Source organism: Strigops habroptila, chromosome 4 (assembly GCF_004027225.2).
Source record: "Strigops habroptila isolate Jane chromosome 4, bStrHab1.2.pri, whole genome shotgun sequence".
Lineage (NCBI taxonomy): Eukaryota > Metazoa > Chordata > Aves > Psittaciformes > Psittacidae > Strigops > Strigops habroptila.
In genome coordinates, this window is record NC_046358.1 from 165396 (window position 1) to 190000 (window position 24605).

The 24605-nt window shown below is 70.4% G+C and overlaps 3 protein-coding genes across 4 annotated transcripts; all 3 read left to right on the forward strand.

Moving 5' to 3' along the window:
* The first annotated feature begins 551 nt into the window (after positions 1-551).
* On the forward strand, positions 552-7781 carry SSRP1 (structure specific recognition protein 1). Of its 2 annotated transcripts, none has more exons than XM_030483930.1 (17): positions 552-628; positions 1058-1176; positions 1488-1673; positions 1776-1881; positions 2351-2541; positions 2624-2854; positions 2936-3039; positions 3148-3276; positions 3975-4196; positions 4274-4346; positions 4786-4924; positions 4997-5042; positions 5608-5731; positions 6354-6524; positions 6797-6888; positions 6968-7151; positions 7461-7781. In XM_030483930.1, exons 2-17 carry the CDS (start codon positions 1123-1125, stop codon positions 7527-7529), a joined length of 2121 nt encoding a protein of 706 aa, XP_030339790.1. In that variant the 5' UTR covers positions 552-628; positions 1058-1122; the 3' UTR covers positions 7530-7781. The 2 variants fall into 2 exon arrangements, with proteins under 2 accessions (XP_030339790.1, XP_030339789.1); XM_030483929.1 differs by lacking the exon at positions 552-628 and adding an exon at positions 634-660.
* A 1289-nt stretch (positions 7782-9070) lies between these two features.
* TNKS1BP1 (tankyrase 1 binding protein 1) lies at positions 9071-19221 on the forward strand. Its single transcript, XM_030483948.1, has 14 exons — positions 9071-9238; positions 9350-9430; positions 9885-10021; positions 10205-10820; positions 11451-11523; positions 12057-12403; positions 12452-13316; positions 13844-16404; positions 17245-17566; positions 17755-17884; positions 17950-18062; positions 18158-18324; positions 18665-18730; positions 18961-19221. Exons 3-13 carry the CDS (start codon positions 9931-9933, stop codon positions 18723-18725), a joined length of 5346 nt encoding a protein of 1781 aa, XP_030339808.1. The 5' UTR covers positions 9071-9238; positions 9350-9430; positions 9885-9930; the 3' UTR covers positions 18726-18730; positions 18961-19221.
* A 2364-nt stretch (positions 19222-21585) lies between these two features.
* Positions 21586-22956, forward strand: APLNR (apelin receptor). Its single transcript, XM_030483949.1, has one exon. It carries the CDS (start codon positions 21644-21646, stop codon positions 22742-22744), a length of 1101 nt encoding a protein of 366 aa, XP_030339809.1. The 5' UTR covers positions 21586-21643; the 3' UTR covers positions 22745-22956.
* Positions 22957-24605: the final 1649 nt, after the last annotated feature.

Below are 24605 nucleotides of genomic sequence, written 5' to 3' on the forward strand. Positions count from 1 at the left end.
TGGGGCCGGTTTGGGGGCGCTGGGGGCGGCGGTGCTAACGTGGGGGTGCCCGGTTTGGGCTGCCCCCCCCCTCGATGTGCCCCGGGTGTCCCATTGCGGGTGTCCCACTGGGGTGCCCGGTTTGGGGGTGCCCGGTCCGTGGGTGCCGGTTTGAGATGCCCCATTAGGGGTTGCGGGTTTGAGGTGCCCGGTTTGGGGGTCCCCCATTGGGGATGCCCGGTCTGTGGGTGCAGCTTCGAGGTGCCCTATTGGGGGGTGCCGGTTTGGGGGTGCCCCATTGAGGTGTCCCTTTGGGGGTTCCCGGTCTGGGGGTGCCCCACTGGGGGGTGCCGGGTCCGGGGGCGCGCCCCGGGGTCCGCCCGGCGCTATCAACTCTATGGTGCCGGGCGTGGCAGGCGCGGTCGGGCGGAGCGGTCGCTCTACCCCGATCCCCTCCCAGCTCTATGGCGGGGCGGGCGCGGAGCGCTGCGTCCTCTCTAGGCGGAGTCCTCCGGGCTCTCTATGGTCTGCCCCCATTGCCTGTACAGCGCGGTCCTCCCGCAACGGCGGCCAGAGCGGTTCCTCTCTATGGCGGAAGTGGGGGTGACTTCCGGCGGCGGCGGCGGTCCCGGGGGAGGCTCCGCGTGAGGTTCGTGTTGCGCAGGCGGGAAAGTGGCTGCGGTGCGGGGGGGGGGGGGGCGGGGGGCGCGGGGGGGGCAGGGCCCGGGGGGTCCCGGTGGGGGGGGAGGGGGGGGGCCCGGGAATGGGGGCCCGGGGATGGGGGGGGGGGGGGGGAGGCCACGCTGGGGGGGTGGTCCCGGGGGGGGTCAGGCCGGGGGGCGCGAGCGCCGGGGCGGGAATCGGGGTGCGGGGGGTGGGGGGGGCAGCGGGGATGGGGGGTGCGGGGGGGGTGCGGTGCGTGGCTGCGCGGGGGCGGGGGGGGGCGGGAGCGGGCGCGGGGGTGTCCGGGTGCCCCCCCCCAGGACAGCGGGTCGGGGGGGGCCGCGGGCGGGCTCTGGGGCGCTGCGGGGCCGGGATCCACACCCCCCCCCCGGCTGACCCCCCCGTGCCCCCCCAGCTGCCGGGACATGCCCGCGCGGGGGGGGCGCTGACGGCTCCGCCAGCCCCCAAGCGGCGCCCGCCATGGCCGACACGCTGGAGTTCAACGAGATCTACCAGGAGGTGAAGGGCTCCATGGTGAGGGCCCCGGGCGCGGGGCGTACCGGGGGCGCCGGAGCATCCCGGAGCATCCGCGCCCGGCGGCCGGGATGCGGTTGGGAACGGAGCAGCTCCCGCGCCCCCCGTGGCTGCTGCAGGCTCCGTGGGGCGGGAGCCTGCGCCAGGGCCCGGGGGCTGGTGGGTGCTGCCGGGGCCCCCGTAACCCGCTGGGGCCGGGGCGCATGGAGGGTGCTGGTGGGTGCCCCGTGCCCCGGGGGGTGCTGGGGGATGCGTGAGGCACGGGGCTGGGCAAGGGGAGCCGCTGTGACGGGGCCGCCCCTCGCCCGCAGAACGACGGGCGGCTGCGGCTGAGCCGCCAGGGCGTCATCTTCAAGAACAGCAAGACGGGGAAGGTGGACAACATCCAGGCCTCGGAGCTGGCCGAGGGCGTGTGGCGGCGCGTGGCGCTGGGCCACGGCCTCAAGCTGCTCACCAAGAACGGCCACGTCTACAAGTACGACGGGTTCCGGGAGTCGGTGAGTGCCCCGCGCCCGCCCCAGCGCCCCCGAGCAGCGCCGGGCCCCCAGCCCCGCGCGTGGGGGTTTCTGACCAGCTTCCCTCCCGCTGCCCCGTCCCAGGAATTCGATAAGCTCTCGGATTTCTTCAAGGCCCACTACTGCCTGGAGCTGGCCGAGAAGGACCTGTGCGTGAAGGGCTGGAACTGGGGCACGGTGAGGTTCGGAGGTGAGTTGTGCTGGAGGGCTCCCGCCCGTGTGGCTGTCCCTGCAGGGCCCCGGGTGTCCTTGGGGACAGCGGGGATGGTGGCAGGACTGAGCCTGGGGGAGCAGGAGACGGCAGACCCAGGGCAGGCAGGGAAGGGAATTCCCTGCGGGAGGGAATGCTCTGTGTGAAGGGAAGGTTGGGTGGGAGCTGCAGGGTCTGGCAGAGCCCGATGCCTCCTGGAGGAGCCGGGGGAGCTGCTGCCTCTGTCCTGGGCCTGGCACCGGGGCAGGGTGGGAACAGATGGTTCCCTCCTGTTCGCGCCTGGTCGGTGCCTGTCCCCGGGGCCGCAGGCAGGAGGAGGAGGCCCGGCGGTGAGGCAGGGAGCGGGGGGGATGCAGCGGGGGAGAGGAGGGCCGGGGGGAAGAGCAAGGCTGGTGCTGGGGCCGCGGTGGGTCGGGTCCTGCTGCGACGGGCGCGTCCCCCTGCGCAGGGCAGCTCCTGTCCTTCGACATCGGGGAGCAGCCGGTGTTCGAGATCCCGCTGAGCAACGTGTCCCAGTGCACCACGGGCAAGAACGAGGTGACGCTGGAGTTCCACCAGAACGATGACGCCGAGGTCTCGCTCATGGAGGTTCGCTTCTATGTGCCGCCGACCCAGGAGGACGGCGTGGACCCGGTGGAGGTGAGGGGGCTGTGGGGCTGCGCCGGGGCCGTGCCGGGCCCGGTGGGTCCCTCCTCCCCACCACAGCCCCGTCCCCTCGCAGGCCTTCGCCCAGAACGTGCTGTCCAAGGCGGACGTGATCCAGGCCACGGGCGACGCCATCTGCATCTTCCGGGAGCTGCAGTGCCTGACGCCGCGCGGGCGCTACGACATCCGCATCTACCCCACCTTCCTGCACCTGCACGGCAAGACCTTCGACTACAAGATCCCCTACACCACGGTGCTGCGCCTCTTCCTGCTCCCGCACAAGGACCAGCGGCAGATGTTCTTTGTGGTGAGGGGCCACCGGGGCCTGCCCTGCCCCGGGGGGGAGCGCGGGGGGGTCTCAGCTCCTCATCACCTCTTCTCTCTTCAGATCAGCCTGGACCCCCCGATAAAGCAAGGCCAGACCCGCTACCACTTCCTTATCCTGCTCTTCTCCAAGGACGAGGACATCTCCCTGACCCTCAACATGAACGAGTGAGTGAGCTCCCGCCCGGCCGCGTCCTCGGCCTGGCCCCGGGGCTGCGGGAGGGAGGAGAGGGACGTGCCGGGTGCCGGCTCCCAGCGCTGCCTGCGCCCGCACAGGGAGGAGGTGGAGAAGCGCTTCGAGGGGCGGCTCACCAAGAACATGTCGGGCTCCCTCTACGAGATGGTCAGCAGGGTCATGAAGGCGCTGGTCAACCGCAAGATCACCGTGCCCGGGAACTTCCAGGGGTGAGGAATGCTGCTGCCGGCCGAGGGCAGGGGACGTGGGGGGTGGGATCTTCCTGCTGTGGGGCAGGTGCCTCCTCATAGGGCCATAGAATGGTTTGGGTTGGAGGGAGCTTAAAGCTCCTCCGGTTCCGACCCCCTGCCACGGGCAGGGACGCCTTCCACGAGAGCAGGTTGCTCCAAGCCCCTGTGTCCAACCTGGCCTTGAACACTGCCAGGGATGGGGCAGCCACAGCTTCTCTGGGCACCCTGTGCCAGCGCCTCAGCACCCTCACAGGGAAGAGCTTCTGCCTCAGAGCTCATCTCAATCTCCCCTCTGGCAGGTTAAAGCCATTCCCCTTGGCCTGTCCCCACAGGCCCTTGTCCAAAGCCCCTCTCCAGGTTTCCTGGAGCCCCTTTAGGCACTGGAGCTGCTCTAAGGTCTCTCCAGAGCGCAGCAGAGGGGGAGAATCCCCTCCCCGAGCTGCTGCTCACGCTGTGGGGGTGCAGCCCAGCACACGAGGGGGTTCTGTGCACACTGATGGGTCATGGGGAGCCCCTGGGACAGGAGAGCCGCTGGTCTGGGGGGCTGAGGCCACTGCTTGAGAGCCCTCCCTGGCCCTGGCAGTGGATCTGGCCCGTTTCTCTCCCGGTGCTGCGGTCGGGGGGCGCTGTGTGGGGGCCGGGGGGCAGCCGTGGGGCTCAGGGCGCGTGCCCCGCAGGCACTCGGGCGCGCAGTGCATCACGTGCTCGTACAAGGCGAGCTCGGGGCTGCTGTACCCGCTGGAGCGCGGGTTCATCTACGTGCACAAGCCGCCCGTGCACATCCGCTTCGACGAGATCAGCTTCGTCAACTTCGCCCGCGGCACCACCACCACCCGCTCCTTCGACTTCGAGATCGAGACCAAGCAGGGCACGCAGTACACCTTCAGCAGCATCGAGAGGTGGGTGCGGGGCAGGGTGCGGGGCAGGGGGTGCTGCCCCGGCCTCTGCCCCCGGCCCTGACCCCCCCGGCCCGCAGGGAGGAGTACGGGAAGCTCTTCGACTTCGTCAATGCCAAGAAGCTGAACATCAAGAACCGCGGCCTGAAGGAGGTACCTGTCCCTGCAGAGCGGCAGCCCCCCGCCGGCCTGCGTGCTCTCCCCTCTCCAAACTGCTCCTTTGCCCTTCTGGTTTAGTTTTCAGCTCTCTCTTCTCTCCTTGCCCTTGTAGAGGAAAAAGGTCCGTGCGATACCCCTTCCTCTTTCTCCTCTTCCTCCTCCTGGTGCAGGTTTCCTCTGCATGGCCTGGTGGTGGTCCCTGTTAACCCAGTAACTGCAGCATGATGTGCGAGGGGCCCCCAGCTAACTCTCATAACATTTCTGCCCTTCTCTCTGGAGCCCTGCTGGGAACAGGAGGGTCCTGTCCTCCCGGTCCCTGCTCCCGGTCCCTGCGTGGTCGGGGCCGTGCCCGTGCGGGCCGCTGGGGGCTGCAGGCCCCGGAGGGGTGTGGAGCTGGGCCATGGGCGCGCTCCTCACGCCTCCCGTCCCGCAGGGCATGAAGCAGAGCTATGATGAATACGCCGACTCGGATGAGGACCAGCACGATGCCTACTTGGAGAGGATGAAGGAGGAGGGCAAGATCCGGGAGGAGAACGCCAACGACAGCAGCGACGGCTCTGGGGAGGAGACGGGTGAGGGGCCGCCGGGGCTCGGGGGGCTCGGGCTGTGGGGAGTCGAGAGCTGACCCTGGGCTCTCCTTCCAGACGAGTCCTTCAACCCCGGAGAAGAGGATGATGATGTGGCTGAAGAGTGAGTAGGGGCTGGGCAGGTCTGTCGTGAGGGAAGCTTCTGGAAGGTGCTGTGTGGGGCTGGGAGCGCCGGGGGTGCCGCAGCCAGCATCACTTTACACACCCCAGGGCTGCAGAGTGTGGGCTCGCTCCATCCTAATGACATTACCGGGCCCTCAGGGGTCGGAGCAGCACTCAGGGCAGCGGCTGGCTCCTGCTGAGGCGGCAGCAGCCGGGAAGGAGGGAGCGGTGGGAGGAGGCTGGGCTGCAGCTCCGGGCTGGGGGAGGGAGGGTGAGAGGCTGCGCTGCACCGGGAGCAGTGCTCAGCACCCCCGCGTGCCGCAGGAGCGGGTCCAGCCCGCGGGGAGGAGCTGGGGCGGTGCTGGGGGAGCCCAAACCGTGCGGGAGGTGGGGATGGAGCCGTGTTCCCGGAAGGAGGGTCCCCGGGGGCCGCTCAGCACCAACGCGGCAGCTTCGGCGCGGGCAGGCTCCCGCTGACGGGCTGCTGGAGGCCGGGGGAGCCGAGGGCAGGGCCCGCTGCCCCCCGGAGCTGCTGCATCCCCCCGCCCCGTGCCGGGGCCCCGCAGGTTCGACAGCAACGCCTCGGCCACGTCCTCCAGCGGCGACGGCGACAGCGACCGCGACGACAAGAAACCGGCCAAGAAAGCCAAGGTGGTGAAGGAGCGCAAGGCCCGCAGGAAGCACCCGGAGGTGAGGGGCTGCTGGGGCTGCACAGGCAGAGCCACGCGCGGCCTCCGTGCTGCCGCCTCCGCCGCTGCCACCCGCTGGGACCCAGCCCGGCCCCGCCGCCTCCTGTGGGGCCGTCACAGCCTGGTTTGGGTTGGAGAGAGCTTAAAGCTTCTCCAGTTCCAACCCCTGCCAGGGCAGGGACACCTTCCACTAGAGCAGGTTGCTCCAAGCCCCTGTGTCCAACCTGGCCTTGAACACTGCCAGGGATGGGGCAGCTTCTGCCCAAGAGCTCATCTCAATCTCCCCTCTGGCAGGTTAAAGCCATTCCCCTTGGCCTGTCCCTCCATCCCTTGTCCAAAGCCCCTCTCCAGGTTTCCTGGAGCCCCTTTAGGCACTGGAGCTGCTCTAAGGTCTCCCCTTCAGGAGCCTTCTCTTCTCCAGGCTGCCCCAGCCCAGCTCTCTCAGCCTGGCTTCAGAGTCTGGAATCTTTCCCAAAGGCCCGGCCTGTCCCTTCAGTTCCTGGGGGACCAGTCTCCAAGAGCCAGCCCTTTGGTGGCCGTGGGGCAGCCCCATGTCCCCAGGGCTGCAGTGGGTGGTGCTGCTTGAGCCCTTCACACTGGTTCTCTCTGTTCCTGCCTCCCAGAGCAAGAAGGGGAAGGACCCGAACGCGCCGAAGCGGCCGATGTCGGCGTACATGCTGTGGCTGAACGCCAGCCGCGAGCGCATCAAGTCCGACCATCCCGGCATCAGCATCACAGACCTGTCCAAGAAGGCCGGTGAGCTCTGGAAAGCCATGTCCAAGGAGAAGAAAGAGGTGAGGGACGGGGGGCGCGGGCTGGGCTGCTGGGGGGGAGGTGGCCCAGGGTGGGAGGGTGGACGTGGCAAGGATGGACAAGGGGGGGCTGGAGAGACCCTTGTTTGCTGCAGGAACCTGGAGCTCCATAGGTGGGAGGTGGGGAAGGGGGCGCGGCTGTGGGGCTGTTGGTTGAGCGTTCCAAGGAGGGCGCATGGGAGAGGGGATGGTTTGGGGCTCTGGTGGTGTGGGAGGAGGGAGCCAGTCCCACCATTGCCGTGTTCCTGCGGCAGGAGTGGGATCGCAAGGCGGAGGACGCCAGGAGGGACTACGAGAAGGCCATGAAGGAATACAGCGTGGGCAGCAAGGCCGAGAGCTCCCGGGCGTGAGTGCGGGGCTGGGGGCAGCTCCGCGGGGCTGGGCCGGCGCGGCGGGGCTCACGCGTCTCCTCCCGCCGTGCGCAGGGAGAGGTCCAAGAAGAAGAAGAAGAAGCAGGAGAAGCAGCCGAAGGGGAAGGCGGAGCGGAAAGGCGCCACCTCCAAGTCTGTGTCCTCCAGCAAGTCCTCGGCCAAGAGCTCGAACGAGAGCTTCAAGAGCAAAGAGTTCGTGTCCAGCGACGAGAGCTCCTCCGCCGAGAGCAAGAAGGAGGTGAGGGGAGCTGGGGCAGCCTCTGCCTGGGGGGGACCCGCACCCCAGCCCTGCCCGAGGGGGGACCCGCACCCCAGCCCTGCCCGGGGGCCTTGTGTGCAGCAGCTGCTCGTGGCCCTCACTGTGGGTGCTTGCTGTGTGCCACACGAGCCCCTGCGCTGCCGCAGTGTCACCGTGGGCACCGCACGGGGGGCATGGGGGAGGTGGGGACCTCGTTGTCCCCCACTGACCCCATTGTCCCCCACCGACCCCGCCATCCCCGCTGCCCTCGTGTCCCTGCTGACCCGCCGTCGCTGTCCCTTCCCGCAGGACTCGGAGGAGGAGGGTGCCCCCAGCCCCCGCCGCAGCTCCTCGGACTCCGCGTCAGGCTCCGATTGATCCCTCCCCGTCCCGGGGGGGTCCCGGAGCGGGGCCCACGGCAGGGACCGGCTCTGGGGCTCCCTGTGCCCGCGGGGCCCCCCCGCGCCTGCCGGTGCCGGGTGTCCGGGGGGGTCCCGGGTGCCCCCCGGCCCTGCGGCTCTTTTGTACCTCTCGGCTGGTTCCTCGTTTCCTCCGTTGGTTTTTGTTGGTTTTTTTGTATTTTGGGTCCGTTCCCGCGGCAACGGATTGAATAAAAAAACCCACCCAGGGCGGGAGCGTGGCTGCGGGGGGGGGTGGGGGGGAAGCTTCTGCCTCTTCTGCCCCTTCCATCCGCTTCCATCCCCTGTGGCCCCCTTAGAGTCATGGAATGGTTTGGGTTGGGAAGGAGCTTAAGATCATCCGTGTCCACCCCCTGCCCCGGGCAGGGACACCTTCCACTAGAGCAGGTTGCTCCAAGCCCCTGTGTCCAACCTGGCCTTGAACACTGCCAGGGATGGGGCAGCCACAGCTTCTCTGGGCACCCTGTGCCAGCGCCTCAGCACCCTCACAGGGAAGAGCTTCTGCCTTAGATCCAACCTGAACTTCCCCTGTTTCAGTTTGAACCCATCACACCTTGTCCTATCACTGCAGTCCCTGATGAAGGTCCCTCCCCAGCATCCTTGTAGCCCCCTTCAGACACTGGAAGCTGCTCTGAGGTCTCCACGCAGCTTCTCTTCTCCAGGCTGAACAGCCCCAATGTTCTCAGCCTGGCTCCTATGGGAGCTGCTCCCTGAGCATCCTCGTGGCCTCCTCTGGACTCGCTCCAACAGCTCCATGTCCTTATGCCGGGGACCCCAGCACTGCACCCAGTGCTGCGAGTGGGGTCTCACAGAGCAGAGGGGCAGGATCCCCTCCCTTGACCTCCTCCTTCTGCTCCCTTCCATCCCCTTCTGTCTTCTTCCATCCCCTTCTGCTCCCTTCCATCCCCTTCTGCTCACTTCCATCCCCATCTTCTTCCATTCTTCTTCCCCCTCCCTCTTCCCCCTTCCCCTTCCCTCCTTCTTCCCCTTCCTTCCCTCTCCTTTCCCCTTCCCATTTCTCCCTTTTCCCCCTTTCCTTCCCTTTCCCTCCGCTTTTCCCCCCCTTTTCCCCTTCTCCCTCTTTCCCTTCCCCACTCCTTCCCATTGGGATGAACCCGCTCCTGATACCTCCCACCCTGCCGGCGGCGCACCGCCACCACCCCCGCCGCACTCTACCCTCCTCTCGATGGTAACCCCGTCTTCGCCAGGCGCCTCTCTAGCCCCTCTCCTCTCTATGCGCTCCGCCCGGCCACGCGGCGCCGGGGCCGCGTCTGTCCCGCCGCCGCCTCTGATTGGCTGAGGGAGGGGCGGAGGGGCGTGGCCAGCGGCGGCGGGTGAGCGGGGGTCGCGCCACCGGGACGGGCCTCAACCGGGAACCGGGAACCGGGATCCAGGGTTAACCCTTCACCGGGTCCGTTGTGCCCGTCGGGGGCTGAACCCGCGGGGAGCCCGCGGGTTCGGCTCCCGACGGGCACAACGGACCCGGTAGCCTCACCTAAATCGAGTAGGGGGCTCCGTTGCCATGGCAACAGGCTAGGCCCGCTGCTTGCGGCCTACCCCTCTACTCGAGCGAAGGCTCCGTTGTCTCGGCAACGGGAATAGGCCGCACCGGAGCGGACGGGACCCCCGGACCCCGCGACCGGGAACGGGGCCCGATGGTTCCCAGACGTGGGTTGTGACGCCCGGGGAAGGGGGTGGGCCCCGGCGGGGAGGGGAGGGAAGGCGAGGGCAGGGCCGGGCGGGGAGGAGGCACCGAGCGGGTTTTTCCTGTCCCCGCAGCCCCGGTGAGTCACGGGAGCGGCGGCGGCGGCACCCCCCGTGTCCCCGGCGCACCCCGGACATGCGGCCGCTGCGAGGGAGGTGAGCGCGGCCCGCCGCGGCCGGCGGGGGGGGGGGGTGAGGGGGTTACCGGGGCTGGTCCATTTTGGGGGGGGGCTGTTGGAGGGCGCTGGGACGGGCTCATGTGGGGCGGGGCAGGTAAATGGGGAGCGGGGCCGCGTTTGGGGGTGGGGGGTTCGTGGTTCCTGGTGCACACGGAGGTTACCGGGGGGGTACGGGCGGAGCGGGGCTCCCGCGGGGTTTGGGGTCCCCGCGTCGTGGCACAGGGGACGGTGTCCCGAGGGTGGCACCGGCACCGGGAGGGGTGCGGGGGGGGCGGTGCCCTGGCACGCGGCCCCGGTGCAGGTGGACACGCGGGTTTGGCGCAGGGCTCGGAGCTTGGCACCCGGCACCGTGTGGCTGCTGCTGCTCGCAGCGTGCCCCCAGCCTCCGAGCGCCCCAAAACACTCCCCCCCCCTTCTCTCTGTCTCTCCAGGGGCTGACCCTGCCCGTGCCCAGCGAGTCCCGGCCCCGCTTCGGCCATGGCCTCGCAGCCGCAGCCCCTGCGCCCGGCCCTGCCCTGCGCCGCCACCGCGGGCACCGGGGGGCTGGCGGGCGGCAGCCCCGACACAGGTCAGTCCCGCGGGGCGGGAGGAACCGGGGGGGGTGTTGCTGCGTGGGGCTGCGCTGGGCAGACCCCGGGGGCACCGGGCTGGTGCCGGGGCTGTTCCCAGGCGGGGGGGGGGGGGGGCACCCCGTCGGCTCCCGTTGGCCGCGGTGCCCCCCCCAGCGCGGTGTCTCCTCGCTGCCTCACAGGCGCCGCCCGGCCCAAGCCCCCGCTGCGGCCCAAGCCCCGCGTGCTGCCCAAGCCGGCCGTGCCCGCCAAGGCCCCGCCGCCGGGCCCGCGGCACCCGCGCCCCGAGCTGCCCTCAGCCGAGAAGATGAGCCGCCTGGCCGGGCCCCAGCCCTACGGCACCGGCAGCGCGGGGGGGCCCCTCCGCCGGCCCTCCTTCACCATCAAGTCCCCCGAGACCCCCGCCGGGAAGGGGCTGCCCTCCCCCGTAGCAGCTGCAGCCGGGGACGCAGCGGGTGCGACCCCCGGTGAGGAGCCCCCCACGCCACCGACCCCCTCCCGCAAGGGCCCGGCCCCCTTCAAGGTGACGCCGGTGCCAGTGGCCACCAAACCGGAGCGGTTCCCAGGCACCACCGTGGAGCAGATCCTGGCCAAGATGGACACCAGGGAGGGCCCGGGGAGCCCCGACCGAGCCCGGCTCTGCCCCGACCCCTCCTCACGCTTCGGCTCCAAGCCCTTCGCCGCCTTCCGGAGGCGCCCCAGTGGGGAGGCGGATGGGGCCCCCCCCGGCGAGGCCCCCCAACCCGCGGCGGGAGAGCTGGGGCCAGGGGATGACGGACACCCCACAGCCGAGATGAGGTGAGGGGCCGGGGCGCGAGGCCGCGGGGCCAGGGGATGTTGCGCCGGGTCCTGCCGGGGGCGGGAATAACGGAGCTGAGCTCCGGTGTCCGCCGTGGGAAGGCCGGGGCCGCGCCGGCGGCTTGTGCCGACCGCAGGAACGGGCTGTCCCGGTTGAGGAGCTGCCTCCGCGCCCCCGGGGGCCGGGACTGGAGCCAGGCGGGCTCCTGCGGCCGGAGCGTGCTGCCCGAGGCTGGGAATAACGGGGAGAGGGTCGCTCCCCTTGGGAAGCGCTCCCTGTTTCCCAGGCGGGCTGTTCGGGCCGTGCCAGGGCGGCTCCGCTGCAGGATGTGCTGGGTGGGAGCCAGCGCCTGGCCCCGCTCCCGGAGCTGGGCACGTCCAGGGAGCAGGACCCGGCTATTTTAAACCCCGGTGTGAGAAACGGGCTCTCCCGGGACCGAGAATTCCCGGGAATCGGGAGCGGGGCCGGTTTGCCTCCCTCCCCCCCCCGGTGGTGGTTCGGTGCCGGGTCTGGGCTGCGGGGCCTCCCGCGGCTCCCCCGGCCCCATCCCGCGGCCAGGGCGGGTGGCGGGAGCCGGGGGGCAGAGGCACAGGGGGGGAATTAACGCTCGTTCCCCGTTTCCCCGGCAGCGGCTCCCCCCCCGCCGGCCCGAGCAGCGCCGGGGCCCCCCGCGGACGCCGGAGGCCGCGCTCCCCCCCTGACGTGAGTTGTGGCCGTGCCCGCCCGCCCGCGGCGGCTCCGCTCCCTCCTTCGGGGCTCTCCTGTCTCCTCCGGGGCTCCCTCTCCGCGCGGTGCGTGTCTCCGGGTCTGCGCCGCCTGCTCGGGGCCGGGGGGGCGGCGCGAGGCGTGGGCCGGGAGCGGCCGTGACTCACCGCGGGGGCCGCGGCGGGGCAGGACCGGCCCCGGGGCTCCCGCCGGCCCCCGCTGCCCGGGCACCACCCGCCAGGGCAGGAACGGGCGGGGCGACGCTGGCGAAGGGCGCCCGGGCTGGGCGTTACTGCTCCTGCTTCACTTCTTCTTCTACATCTGCCGGGGGGGGGGTGTTCGGGGGGCACTGGGGGGCCTCGGGCGCGGCCGGGGGCTGCCAGGCAGGGAGCAGCCGGTGCTGGGGGGAAGTGGGGGCAGCTCCTGCCTCGGGGGGTGTGTGGGACCCTCCCCGGGCCGCGGGGCTGTGATGTGGGGGTGATGCCTGGGGGCTCCTCTGGGTGACGTGCCCCCACCGGCTCTCTCCACAGCTCTCCTCTCTGCAGCCGGGCCCCCCCGGGCCCCCCGGCTCCCCCAGGCCCCCCTCCTGCCCGGCTCCGGCCCCAGGGGCTCCCTCCCAGCCCTGTGCTGCGGCCCCCGGCTCCCCCCATGCCCCCCCCGAGCTCCTGGCCCCCGGCTCCCCAACACGGGCCCCCGGCTCCCCTGAATCCCAGCCTGCAGCCGGGGCCTCGGCCGCCTCCATCCAGGCCCCAGGTGCTCCCTCCTCCACAGCCGAGCCCCGGCTCCGCATCTCCCGCTCCCCCGGCTCCCCCCACACGCCCGGAGAGGGGTCCCCCGACACAGCCACCCCCCCCGGCACCCCCGAGCTGCCCCCCAGGTCCTCCAGCCCCCCCGGCACTCCTGAGCTGCCCCCCAGGTCCTCCAGCCCCCCCGGCACTCCTGAGCTGCCCCCCCGGGCCACCTGCCCCCCCGGCTCTCCCGAGGCTGCTGTCGAGTACCCGGCCTCCCCCAGCCCACCCCCCGAGCCCCCGGGTAAAGCCTCTTGGCCCCCGGGCTCCCCGGAGGGACCCGATGACCCCCCGGTGTCTCCACTGTCCCCCGAGGGTCCCAGCTTCAGCCCCGCTCCCCCTTGCAGGGACTCGGGGCTGCGGCGCTCGTCAGAGGGGGTGCTGCAGCCCCCCCCCGCGGGGCAGGGCATGGGGGGGCTGGGGGGCTCGCTGGGCGCCCTGCCCCGGCCCGGGGACGCGCTGCCGGAGCCGGCGCTGGGCAGCGACTCCGGCTGGAGCCTCTCCCAGTCCTTCGAGTGGACGTTCCCATCGCGGGGGGCCCGGTGGGTCGCGTCCCCCCCCCGCTCCCCCATCCGGGAGACGGGTGACTCGGACGGGGAGGACCCGACCCCCGGAGCCGCCGAGCCCGGCCCCCGGGGAGCGGGGGGGGCCCCCTGTCCGGGGGGGCCCGTGGCCCAGGCGGAGGCCGAGGGCTCGCCGGAGGAGGATGATGATGGGGAGGCAGAGCAGGACGTGGCACTCTGCGTGACGGAGCCTGGCCGGGACCCAGCTGAGCATGAGCCCCACATCGAGGCCACCCCACCGGATCCGGCCCCACCGGCTCCAGCCGCGGCGGCCGGCTCGGTTTGGGCACCGGAGGGAGACTCTGCGCTGAGCCTGCAGGGCCCCGGCGGGCCGGGCCGGGCCGGAGGGTCCCCGAGGAGCCGCGAGGCGCCCGGTGACCCGGGCTGGCTGACGGAGCTGTTGGCATCACCCGGAGCACACACGGGGCAGGGCCCGGAGGTGAGGGACCAGCGGCTCCGCGGTGCAGGGGTTAACGCGGCACCGTGTCGGTGTGGCACCGGGCTCCCGTACGTGGGTTGGCATGGGATGGGATGGGCTGGGCTGGATTGGGATGGGGCAGGACGGGTGGAGGCTGAGCCGGAGCGTGCCGCAGGGAGAGCCGGGGTGCGGCCGCCGCGTGCGGGGAGCCATGGCCGGCGAGGCAGGGCCCACGGCCACGCTGCGGCGCCTGCTCAGCAACCTACGGCTGCGGGAGCAGCCACGGGAGCAGCCGGGCCGGGAAGGGCCCCGGGCGGGCACAACGGCTGTGAGTACCGGGGCAGCCGGCAGCTCCCGGGGGGGACGGGGCCCTACGGCGTGGGGAGGGCGGGCGGCGGGATCTGGGCTCTCCTCGGGATGGGCCCCTGCTTGTGCCGCGTGCCCTGGGCGCCCAAAGAGGGCTCCCCACGGCTGTGCCTGCCCGGCTGCTCTCTGCTGCTGAGCCGGGACCGAGACCCCCGCTCAGCCCCTGTCCCGTCCCTGCGCAGGGCCTGCTCGGCTGGTCGCGGAAGGACCTGAGCAGCGAGTTCGGCATCGGCACAGCCCGCCCCGGCAGCGCCTTCCACTGGGCCCGCGAGAGAGACTGGCCCCGGGAGCTGCAGCGGGACCAGGAGTTCGGGACCGAACGGAGCTGGGGCAGCGCCGGGGCTGGGGACCGGCCCTTTGGCACCGCCGGGAGCGACTGGGGCAGCGGCTGCCGAGGGACCGAGCTGCCGGGGGACACAGGGCTGGGCCACAGCGACTGGCACAAAGCCCCTGGCGCCGGGGAGAGCTGCCGGCAGGGCCAGGACTTCAGTGCCAGCAAACCCACGTGGGGCACCAGCTACGGCTTGGACAGCACCGGCAGCGGGGAGGGAATCGGCTCCGGGAACGCCGACTGGAGCAGCAGCTACAGCGTGGGGCGAGCCCAGCACCAGGACGAGGAGCCGAGCTCCAGGCAGCCCAGCTGGGCCGGCAGGTACGGCTCCGGGGATCCGGAGAGCCAGGACCGGGACATCACAGCAGCATGGGCTGGCCAGTACGGCTCCGGGGATCCAGAGAGCCAGGACCGGGACATCACACCAGCATGGGCTGGCCAGTACGGCTCCAGGGATCCAGAGATGAAGGACGGGGAGCTCAGCCCAGGCTGGGGCAGTAAATACAGCAGCAGGGGCGCTGAGACCATGGACAAGGATCTCACCCTGGGCTGGGCTGGCAGATCCAGCACTGCGGACACTGGGACCCCAGGCAGGGAGTTCAGCCCCAGCAGGACGGCCTGGGACAGCCGGTACAGCAGCAGGGCCATGGAGAGCCAGGACCGGGAGTTCAGCCCCAGCAGGCCAGCGGAGGCCGATGGATACAGCACCAGGGCCATGGAGAGCCAGGACCGGGAGTTCAGCCCCAGCAGACCAGCCTGGGCTGGTGAATGCAGCACCCGGGGCATGGAGAGCCAGGACAGGGAGTTCAGCCCCAGCAGACCAGCCTGGGCTGGTGAATGCAGCACCCGGGGCATGGAGAGCCAGGACCGGGAATTCAGCCCCAGCAGGCCGGCAGAGACTGATGGATACAGCACCAGGGCCATGGAAAGCCAGGATGGGGAGTTCAGCCCCAGCAGACCAGCCTGGGAGGACAGATACAGCACCAGGGCCATGGAGAGCCAGGACCAGGAGTTCGGCCCCAGCAGACCTGCTTGGGCTGGCGAATGCAGCACCAGGGACATGGAGAACCAGGACTGGGAATTCAGCCCTGGCAGACCAGCGTGGGACAGCGAGTACAGCAGCAGGGACATGGAGAGCCAGGACAGGGAGTTCAGCCCCAGCAGGTCAGCCAAAGCCAGTGAGTGCAGCACCAGGGATGTGGAGAGCCAGGATGGGGAGTTCAAACCCAGCAGACCTGCCTGGGAGGATGGATACAGCACCAGGGATGTGGAGAACCTGGACCAGTTCAGCCCCAGCAGACTGGCTGAGGCTGACGGATACAGCACCAGGGACATGGAGAGCCAGGACAGGGAGTTCAGCCCTGGCAGACCAGCCAAAGCCAGTGAGCACAGCACCAGGGACAGGGAGACCTGGGACAGGGAGCTCAGCCCTGGCAGATCGGCCTGGGATGATCAGCACAGCACCAGGGATGTGGAGACTTGCGATGGGGAGCTCAGCCCCGGCAGACCAACCAAAGCCTGTGAGTGCAGCACCAGGGACATGGAGAGCCAGGACAGGGAGCTCAGCCCGGCCTGGCAGGACAGACACAGCACCAGGGACATGGAGAGCCGGGACAGGGAGCTCAGCCTGGCCTGGCAGGACAGACACAGCACCAGGGACACGGAGAGCCAGGACAGGGAGCTCAGCCCGGCCTGGCAGGACAGACACAGCACCAGGGGCATGGAGAGCCAGGACAGCGGGTTCAAAGCCAGCAGGCCAGCCTGGGATGATGAGCACAGCAGCAGGGACATGGAGAGCCAGGAGCAGGAGCTCAGCCCCAGCAGACCAGCTGAGGCTGATGGATACAGCTCCAGGGACATGGAGGCCCAGGACAGGGAGCTCAGCGCCGGCAGCCCAGCCTGGGCCAGCGAGTGCAGCTCCGCACACACCAGAGAGGAAGGGAGCAAGGTCAGGCCCAGCCGCGGCACCGGCCAAACCGAGCTGGTGGATGCTGCTGCCGTCGGGAAGGACTTGCCCGGCTCCCACCACCCCGATGCCCCATGCCGGGATCCCTGCTGGGGCAGCACTGGGCAGCTGGAGCGCGGTGCCACCGGCAGCAGGGACTGGGCTGAGGAGGCCGGAGCGGCCGCGTGCCACAGCCAGGTCGGCATTACCGGCACAGAGCGGGGCCCAGGCCCCTCCAGCGCCGCGGTGTCCTTCATGCCCTGGGCTGATGCGATGGGACCCCCGGGGGCCCGGCACCGGGAGGGCTCCTGCGGTGCGTCGGGAGGAGCCGGCCTGCGGGAGCGCGGCTGCAGCGACGCCGAGGCCCAGCGCCGGGAATGGGCCGACGCCTTCGGTGCCCGCTGCGCCGCCCGCAGCCGCGACGTCGGGGAGCGGCACCCGGGGGGTGACACCGGCTCCACGCACAGGTAAGGGGGTGCTGGCGGCGGCAGCGCGGCCCCGGGGGGGCTCCGGCCCCTCACGTGTCCTCGGTGTGCGCCGGCGGGGGCTGGTGTCCTGCCGTGCCTCCGGCCCCCGCTGCCCGAGCTCCAGTTCCTTGTGTGTCCCTGGAGCTCCAGCCCCGCAGCTGCAGCAGGAACATTTGTGTTCCAGCAGGATCTGCCGCCTTGAGCCGGTCCAAGAGGGGCTGATGCCTTCAGGAGGGGCATCTCCCTCTGACGGGGGGGGGAGGAATGCTGGTGTTCCCCTGGACCCGGCACGGTTATCCCTGTGGCCTTGCTGCTTCACTGGGATGTGGGAACCCTGATTCCAGGCAACTTCCGGAGCTGGGGGTTCCCCAGATGAGACATTCCCTCAGCCTGCCTGAACACAGGGACTGCAGGAGGAGGGAGGTGAAGCCCTTGGGCCTGGGGAAGGCCCCAGCCTGGGTGACTCTGTGGGACAGGGGGAGCCTCCAAACTCTGGGAGCTGTGTGGTTTCCTGCACCCCGCCTGCCCTGTCCCCCCCCCGCTCCTGGTCACCCCGTGTCCCTCTGGCCCCCTATGGGGCTGGTGACCCTGATGGGGGTCTGACCCCTTTCTTTGCCCCAAGGTGCAGAATTGACCCCAGTCCCCTGTGAGCCCCCCTGCCCTCCCCAGCCCTTGGAAGGGGCTTTGGGGAACTTCCTGGGGTGCCACCCCCTCGGTGTGGTGTCCTGGGAGAGGGGGGACAGTCCTGGACACCCGGGTCCTGCCCTGTCCGTGGCGCAGGGGAGAGTTTGTGCTGGCGGGAACTGGAGGAACCCGGGGGTCTCGTCTCATCTCTCTCAGCAGCAGTGTCGGTCTCTGGGACCCCAGCCTGCAGATGGATGACCCCCCGGCCGTGGGGTCCCCCTGCACCGACCCACCCAGCCCCACAGAGGAGCAGAGGGACCCCCTGGAGCTGATCCCTGCCCCACGGAGCCCCAGGGCCTCCCCTCTGCTGCCAGAGGCTGCCGGTGGGACCCCACCAGACACAGGGAGCGGAGCAGCCCCCTTGGGCCACTCGGATGGGAAGAGACCCCCCAGCTGGGAGGAGAAGCGGCTCTCCATGGGCACCCCCCAGCCCGAGGCACCCCCGGACCTCGCCGGGCAGGAATTCACCTTCCTGGAGGTGAGTGGGGCAGCACCGGCCCCTCGTACGGCCCTGGGGGTCCCTCACAGAGACGCTGCTCTGGGGATGGGGCTTCACCCTCTGCGCCTTGTGTCCCCCGAGGGACAGGCTGCGGATTCGGGGGGCCCCTGGTGCCACTGTGGGGGGTGCGGGTGCCGGGCCCTGACCCGTGCCCGTGTGCTCGGCAGGACGCGGAGGTGCTGGACAGCCGCGTGTTGCGCAGCAAGGCGGAGCTGGGCCGGCAGCGCAGGCACCGGGCACCCGCGCTGCGCCCCGCCGCCCCGCACGGGGACAGCTGGCTCTTCCGCGACTCCACCGGTGAGGCCCGAGGGGCGGGGGGCGGGCGGGGGGGGCCGTGGCGTACTGACCGTGTGTCCCCGCAGAGCCCCGGCCGGCGGCGGCCGAGGAGGAGGCAGCGGCGGAGCCCCGGAGCCGGCGGGCGGGCAGGGCCGGGAAGGTGCCGCTGTTCCCCGGCCTCAGCGCGGCCGCGCTCAAGGTGGGGACCCCCGGGGGAGACGGGGAGGGAGGGCAACGGAGGCGGGGGGGGACAGAGCCCCCGGAGCCCACCCGGACCGCCCTGTCTGCCCCCAGGCCAAGCTGAGGGGCCGGAACCGCTCGGCCGAGGAGGGGACCCCGCCGGGGGACAGCAAAGTGACCCCCCCCCGGGACCCCCACGTGCAGCGCTCCAAGTCCTGCAAGATCCCCGGCCTGAGCGGGAAACCCCTGGTGCTGCCTCCCAAACCAGAGAGGTCCTCGGGGTGAGAGCGGGGAGATGGGGTTGGGGGGTGCAGGTTTGAGGGGGATGTGTGCAGGTTTGGGGGGGTTATGTGCAGGTTTGGGGGGGTTGTGTGCAGGTTTGGGGAGGGTACGTGCACCCACTGGCGCTGTGGGTGCTGGGAGGATGCTGAAGTGTGTGTGTGTGTGGGGGCTGTCACCCGCTTGGGTGCCCCAGCAGGGGCTTGCGGGAGACCTCAGGGTGGGTTTTGCAGAGGTTGGGGGGTTTGGGGGTGCTTGAGGGGTGCAGAGGGACCCTGAGGGGCTCCATGGGGGGGTCCCAGCAGTGGTTTTGGGGGGCTCACACCGTGCCCACCCCTGCAGGTCTGACGCCTCCCCCCCACACTGGCTGCAAGCGCTCAAGCTGAAGAAGAAGAAACCTTGAGGGGGGTGAGTGCAGGAGCTGGGGGGACACTGGGGACAAACTGCCCCCTCCCCGACCCCCCCCAGCCCTTTCTGTGTCCGGGAGGACGTGGTGGCACCACAGGGGTTGTCCTGGTGGAAGCGTGTCCCTGGGGTCCTTGCTGCCCGCCCCGTCCCTCCTGCTCCGGCCGGGACCCCCCCCCCGGCACTGGGTCCCCCGAGGCCCCTCACCCCCTGTCCCCTTGTGTCTCTTCCAGGCTCCCCCCTGCCGGCTGCTGCCCCCGGATCAGGACACACACACACACATCTATGCACTTTGTACCATGCTCGCAGGGTCCCTGACCCCCACCCGCCACCTCGTCCCCCTCCTCAGCCCCCAGGGCCCCCCCCCGGGCCGTGGGGTGGGCTGTGTCCCCCTCCCTGCCCCTCGCCCTGCTCTGTGTCACCCGCACACAACGAGCAGCAGGTCAGGATGTTGGTGCCACTTGAACAGGACAATAAAACTTCGCTGGTTGGTTCGGGGGGGCCCTGGCTCTTCCCTCAGCGCCCCCGGGTGTCCCGTGGGGGGTGTCTCCTCGGGGGGGCCGCGGGCTGCGGGCGCCGCCGCTGCGGGCGCTGCCACCAGGAGGAGCTCCGCGCCCGCGCTGCGTGCTGGGCCCGGCCCGGCGGGGGGGTGCTGTGGCACCCGGGATGGGGGTCCCGTGGGGCAGCCCCCGCCCCGCACCCGGCGGTGGGGTCTGAGCCGGGGACCCCGGCGGCTGCTCCATGGGCTCAGCCCTTCCCTGGCAAAGCCTCGCGCCGGGCGGCTCCTGCACGCCCCGAGCCCTGGATCCATCCTGGAGCCGCAGCCCAGTCTCGGCTTCTTCCCTCCGGCAGCCCGAAGGGCGCCGCTCCCGCGGGCCTGGCTCCCTGGAGCCTCCCCTGCGGGGTGTGTTCCCTGTCGGTGCCCGGGACGGGGCCGCGGGTGCCCATGGGCCGCCCCCCGCAGCCGGGCTCAGCGCCCCCGGCCCGTGCCTCTGCAGATACTGGCGCTCGTTACCCGTTACCAGCCCGCCGGTGGCACCGGGGCAGCCCCGGCCGCCGCCCGCCGTCCGCTGCACGGGCCCCCCCGGGGGGGTGACCGAGGCTCTGTGTCGCCCCCCGGCCTCCCCGTCGGCTCTGGGGCGGCGCTGGGAAGGGTTAACTGCGCTCTGCGCTACCCACGGGGACGAGAATAGCCGGGCTCGGTATTAATAGTGCTCCCGGGGCTGAGCAGCTCCTTCGCGGCGGTTCCGGCGGCACCGGGGGGGGGGGGTAATTAACCTGTCATTTCCGTATTCTGGCCCGTTCAGCGGCTCATCGGCCCCGGGAACGTCTCCCCCAGCGCGGGGGGGGGGCGGGTCCGGCCCTTTCTTCCTTCCTCAAACCGCGGCTTTTAACTTCAACCCGCAGCCGCCGCAGTTCGCGCTGCGGGTGATGGGGCCTGGCCAAGCTCATCCCGGTCCTCCGCGGGCGTCGGTGCCCGTTATCTCCCCAGTGCTCGTTATCTGCCGCTGGTGCTCGTTATCTGCCGTTAGAACTCGTTATCTGCCGTTAGAACTCGTTGTCTCCGCTTACATCCACCCGATCACCCCCGGTTTGCCCTCCCTGGCTGCTGCCGCTGGGTCCCCTTTGGGTGCTGGTTTGGTTCCTCCGGGGTCCCGCACCCCCATTCCCCATTGCCCAGCCCCAATCCATCCCGCACCCCTCGGTTTCTAATCCCGGAGACCCCTTCGAGCTCCCCCCATTCCACACACCCCCACATACACCACTTTCCCGGGAAGCTGGGATTCGCGCGCCGCTGCCCGGGTTTCAGCCATTCCCACACCCCGCGTCCCTATTCCAACAACAAACGGCCCCTCCTCGCCCCGGCCCCCCCCCGGCTTTTCCCACCCCCCGGGGCACTCGTGCCTTTTCACACTTCACCTTCTGCCGGGTCCCACTGCGGCTTCTCCGGGGTTGTCCCCAGAGCTGGGACCGGGAGAGCTCGGCCCCGGTGGGACAAGGCGGCTCCAGGGCAGGTGGGAGCGTCCCTCCCGCTCCTGCTGCCCCGACCCGCTCCTTTCAGGGTGCGTTTGGTCTGGCTCAGCCGGAGCTGCTGCTGCTTCGGCTCCGTCACCGGGCAGCGGATCCCGGCAGCACCGGGAGCTCCCGATGGCCTCCGGTCCCGCGCCCGGTGGTGCCTTCAAACGGCCTCTGTGCAGACGGGGGGTCCCGGCGCTCCCCTCCCTCCGGTTTCGGTAACCGCTTCCAGCGCCTGGGGCTGGAATTGCGGCGCTTTGGGACCCTCCCGGAGCCGGGAGCGTTTGCAGAGTGCAAACCCCCGGAGGCAAAATGTGACGCCCCAAGTGCCAAACGCCCAACACCAAACAAACACCAAACGCTCCACGCAGCATCCCAAACGCCAGAGAGTCCCAAATGCAAAACGCCAAATGCAAACACTCCCCCCCCCCCCGCCCCGTACAACACCCTGCTGCAACCCCCCCAGTGCGGCATGCGGAGCCCGGGCTGCGGCATCCCAAAGGCGACACCCCAAAGGTGACACCCCAGATGCACACTTGGGCTTCGGTGGCAGACCCGGGCCCCCCCGACCCCACCGAGGCTCCTTCCCCTCCCCGGCACCCCCCGGGTGCTGTTGGGGCACCCGGAGCCGCGTTCTCTGCGCCTGGGGCCGCTGTTTGACACTTGGGTGCGAGCTGGAGCAACCCCCCAGGAAGGAGCCGGGGCGGGAGGGGGAGCTGTGAAATTTCCCACGGGGCTCCCCCCATCCGCCCTCCCGTCCCATCCCATCCCATCCCGGAGGGCGGAGGAGGAGGAGGAAGGGGAGGTAACGCGGGGGGCTGCGCTGGGCCGGGCTCAGAGGGCCGGAGGAGCTCGGTGAGCACGGGATGAGCTGAGCCCAGCCCAGCCCAGGCCGGCGGCATGGAGGAGGCGACGGAGGCCTATGCCTATGGGGACAACGACACGGAGTGCGAGTACGCGGAGTGGGGCCCCTCCCTGGCCCTGCTGCCCACCATCTACCTGCTGGTGTTCCTGCTGGGCACGGCGGGCAACGGGCTGGTGCTCTGGACCGTCTTCAAGGGCGGGCAGGACCGGCGGCGCTCGGCCGACACCTTCATCGCCAACCTGGCAGCTGCCGACCTCACCTTCGTGGCCACGCTGCCCCTGTGGGCTGCCTACGCCTGGCTGGGCTACCACTGGCCCTTCGGCACGGCCGCCTGCAAGGTCAGCAGCTACCTGGTGTTCGTCAACATGTACGCCAGCGTCTTCTGCCTGACGGGGCTGAGCTTCGACCGCTACCTGGCCATCGTGCGGCCGCTGGCCACCGCCAAGCTGCGCTCCCGGGTCAGCGGGCTGGTGGCCACCGTGGCCCTGTGGGCGCTGGCGGCGCTGCTGGCGCTGCCGGCCCTGGTGCTGCGGCGCGCGGCCGCGCTGGGGGGGGACACCAGGATCACCTGCTACATGGACTACGGGGGCCTGGCGGCGCCGGGCACCGAGGGCGCCTGGGAGGTGGGGCTGGGGCTCTCCTCCACCGCGCTCGGCTTCGTGGCCCCCTTCGCCGTCATGCTGACCTGCTACTTCTTCATCGCGCGCACCGTGGCCAGCCACTTCCACCGGGAGCGGGCCGAGGGGCCCCGCAAGCGCAAGCGCCTCCTCACCATCATCACGGTGCTGGTGGCCGCCTTCGGGGGCTGCTGGCTGCCCTTCCACCTGGTGAAGACCCTCTACGTGCTGATGGACCTGGGCGTGCTGCCGTGGTCCTGCGGCCTCCACACCTTCCTCAGCAACCTGCACCCCTACTGCTCCGGCATCGCCTACATCAACAGCTGCCTCAACCCCTTCCTCTACGCCTTCTTCGACCGGCGGTTCCGCCGCGCCTGCGCCGCGCTCCTGTGCTGCCGCCCCCCCGGGCCCGGCACCGAGCGCTCCGCCAGCTACTCCTCGGGCCAAGGGGGCAAGGGGGCGCCGGCGCCGGGGGGCAAGCTGGACCCCGCCACCCAGGAGACGCTGTTCCGCACCTAAACCCCCCCGGTGCCCCCCGAGCTGGTCTCCTTGGGGGGGACCCCACCTCCTCCTGCCCCGGAGCCTGGCTTGCTCTGGGGTCCTGCTTGTGGGAAGGGAAAGCTGTGGCAGGGGCTGGGCAGAGCCCCCGGGGGGCTCAGGCAGCGGCGCCCCCCCCAGCACCCGCCGGGCTCGGGGTTTTGTGACAAATAAATGGATTTTGGTTAAAAAAGGAGAGGGTGTTTGTGCGGATCCCTTGGGAGTGGGGTTGGGGGGGGGGGGCAGCACTGGGGGGAGTGGCTGGGTTGTAGGGTCTGTGTGAGGGGGGGTGTTTTACGTGTGTGTGTGTGCACCATGGGGTGACCCTGCACCCCGCAGCTGCTGTGTCCCTCCTGGGTACCCCCTGGCCTCCCCATGTCCCCCTTTGGGCTCAACCCCGGGTCACACTCTCCCGGGAGGACTTTTCCCCATTTCACTCTTGGGAAATGGAACAATTCCCACCACAACGCTCCGCAGCACCGCAGGCCCCGGGACGTGCATGTTTTAACCCCCTGAGGTGTCCCCGTGGGGTGCCCCGAGCCCCCCCCCCAGCTCTGATTGCATCAGGCGGCCACCCTGTCCCACCAAATCCCATTTTCTGGATTTTCGACTCCTTATCTGAGGCCAGCACCAGCCCCGGGTGATTCACCCTGCGCCTGATGGGATTAAACACCCGGATTCCAGTGATGGGGCAAGAAGATGGGACAAGGGATGGGACGAGGGATGATGGGACAAGGGACAGGATGAGGGACCGCACGGGTTTGGGGGCGGGTGGGGTGGACAGGACAAGGGCCCCCCCAAGCCGGGATTTTGATGAGCCACCAAATGGCTCCTGTCCCATTTCCCTCCTGGCCCCCGCTGCTTCCTGAGGCTTCGCTCTAAATAAATCTTGCCCCTATTTGTTATTTACATCCTTCATTTACTCGTGATGAACTATCCTGTCCCTCAGCCTTTGTTCCCGCTTGGAAAGGATGCGGGATGATTACTGGGCTCCTTGGGCAGCTTCCCGTCGGGGGGGGCTGCCTCAGCCTTCCCTTGGCCACCACCTCACTTCGGAGCCACCACTGGGACCTTTGGCTCATCTGAGTGAACGGGGGGGGCGCCGCGGGGGCTCCTTCCCGGGGGGGGATCTGGGGGTACGCTGCATCTGGGGCATGTCCCGAAGGGGAATCTGAGGGGTGAGGGAGAAGTGTGTTTACATTGAAGGTCCCTCGAGGCTCTCCAGCCCTGGAGAGACCCCTGATAGTGCTGATCCATGTGTCCATCCATCAACCCGTCTGTCCATCCGTCAACCCAGCCAGCCCTCCCTGCCTCCCTCCCTCCTTCACTCCTCTTTCATTCCTCCTTCCTTCCCTCCCTCCATTCCTCCATCCATGCATCTCTCCCTCCCTCCCTCTTTCTCTTTATCCCTCCCTCCTTCCCTCCATCCTCCCTCTATCCATCCATCCCTCCCTCCATAATTCCCTCCTCCCTTCCCCCCCCCCATCCTTCCATCCTTCCATCCCTCCACCCCTCATCCCGTCCATCCCACCCCAACCCCACATATCGCAGCACTCAGGGGGCTGATGGGCGCCTGTGTTCTGGGGGGGTCGCTGAGGGCCGTTTCCTCCCCGGTGGGCACGGAAACGGCCGCGGGCTCCGCGCCAGCGGAGACGGGAGCTGCGACTTTCTATCCGCCTCTTGGAGATTTCCCTTTCCCTTCCAGGAGGGAAACGTTCCTCTGAGGAGTCTCCGGGGGGATGCGGGGACACTTTGGAATAAACACAAGGCTGGAGCCGGGGGGGGGAAGGGGCGGCGGGGCCCGGACCACCCGTCGGAAGGAGATAAGGAAGGTGTTGTCTTC

Coding starts and splice junctions, on each gene's coding strand:
- TNKS1BP1 (XM_030483948.1), top strand. CDS start 9,931: ATGGCCTCGCAGCCGCAGCCCCTGCGCCCGGCCCTGCCCTGCGCCGCC. Junction 10,821..11,450: donor CACCCCACAGCCGAGATGAG/GTGAGGGGCCGG, acceptor TTTCCCCGGCAG/CGGCTCCCCCCCCGCCGGCC. Junction 18,325..18,664: donor AAACCAGAGAGGTCCTCGGG/GTGAGAGCGGGG, acceptor CCACCCCTGCAG/GTCTGACGCCTCCCCCCCAC.
- APLNR (XM_030483949.1), top strand. CDS start 21,644: ATGGAGGAGGCGACGGAGGCCTATGCCTATGGGGACAACGACACGGAG.
- SSRP1 (XM_030483930.1), top strand. CDS start 1,123: ATGGCCGACACGCTGGAGTTCAACGAGATCTACCAGGAGGTGAAGGGC. Junction 3,277..3,974: donor GTGCCCGGGAACTTCCAGGG/GTGAGGAATGCT, acceptor CGTGCCCCGCAG/GCACTCGGGCGCGCAGTGCA. Junction 4,925..4,996: donor CGGCTCTGGGGAGGAGACGG/GTGAGGGGCCGC, acceptor CTCTCCTTCCAG/ACGAGTCCTTCAACCCCGGA.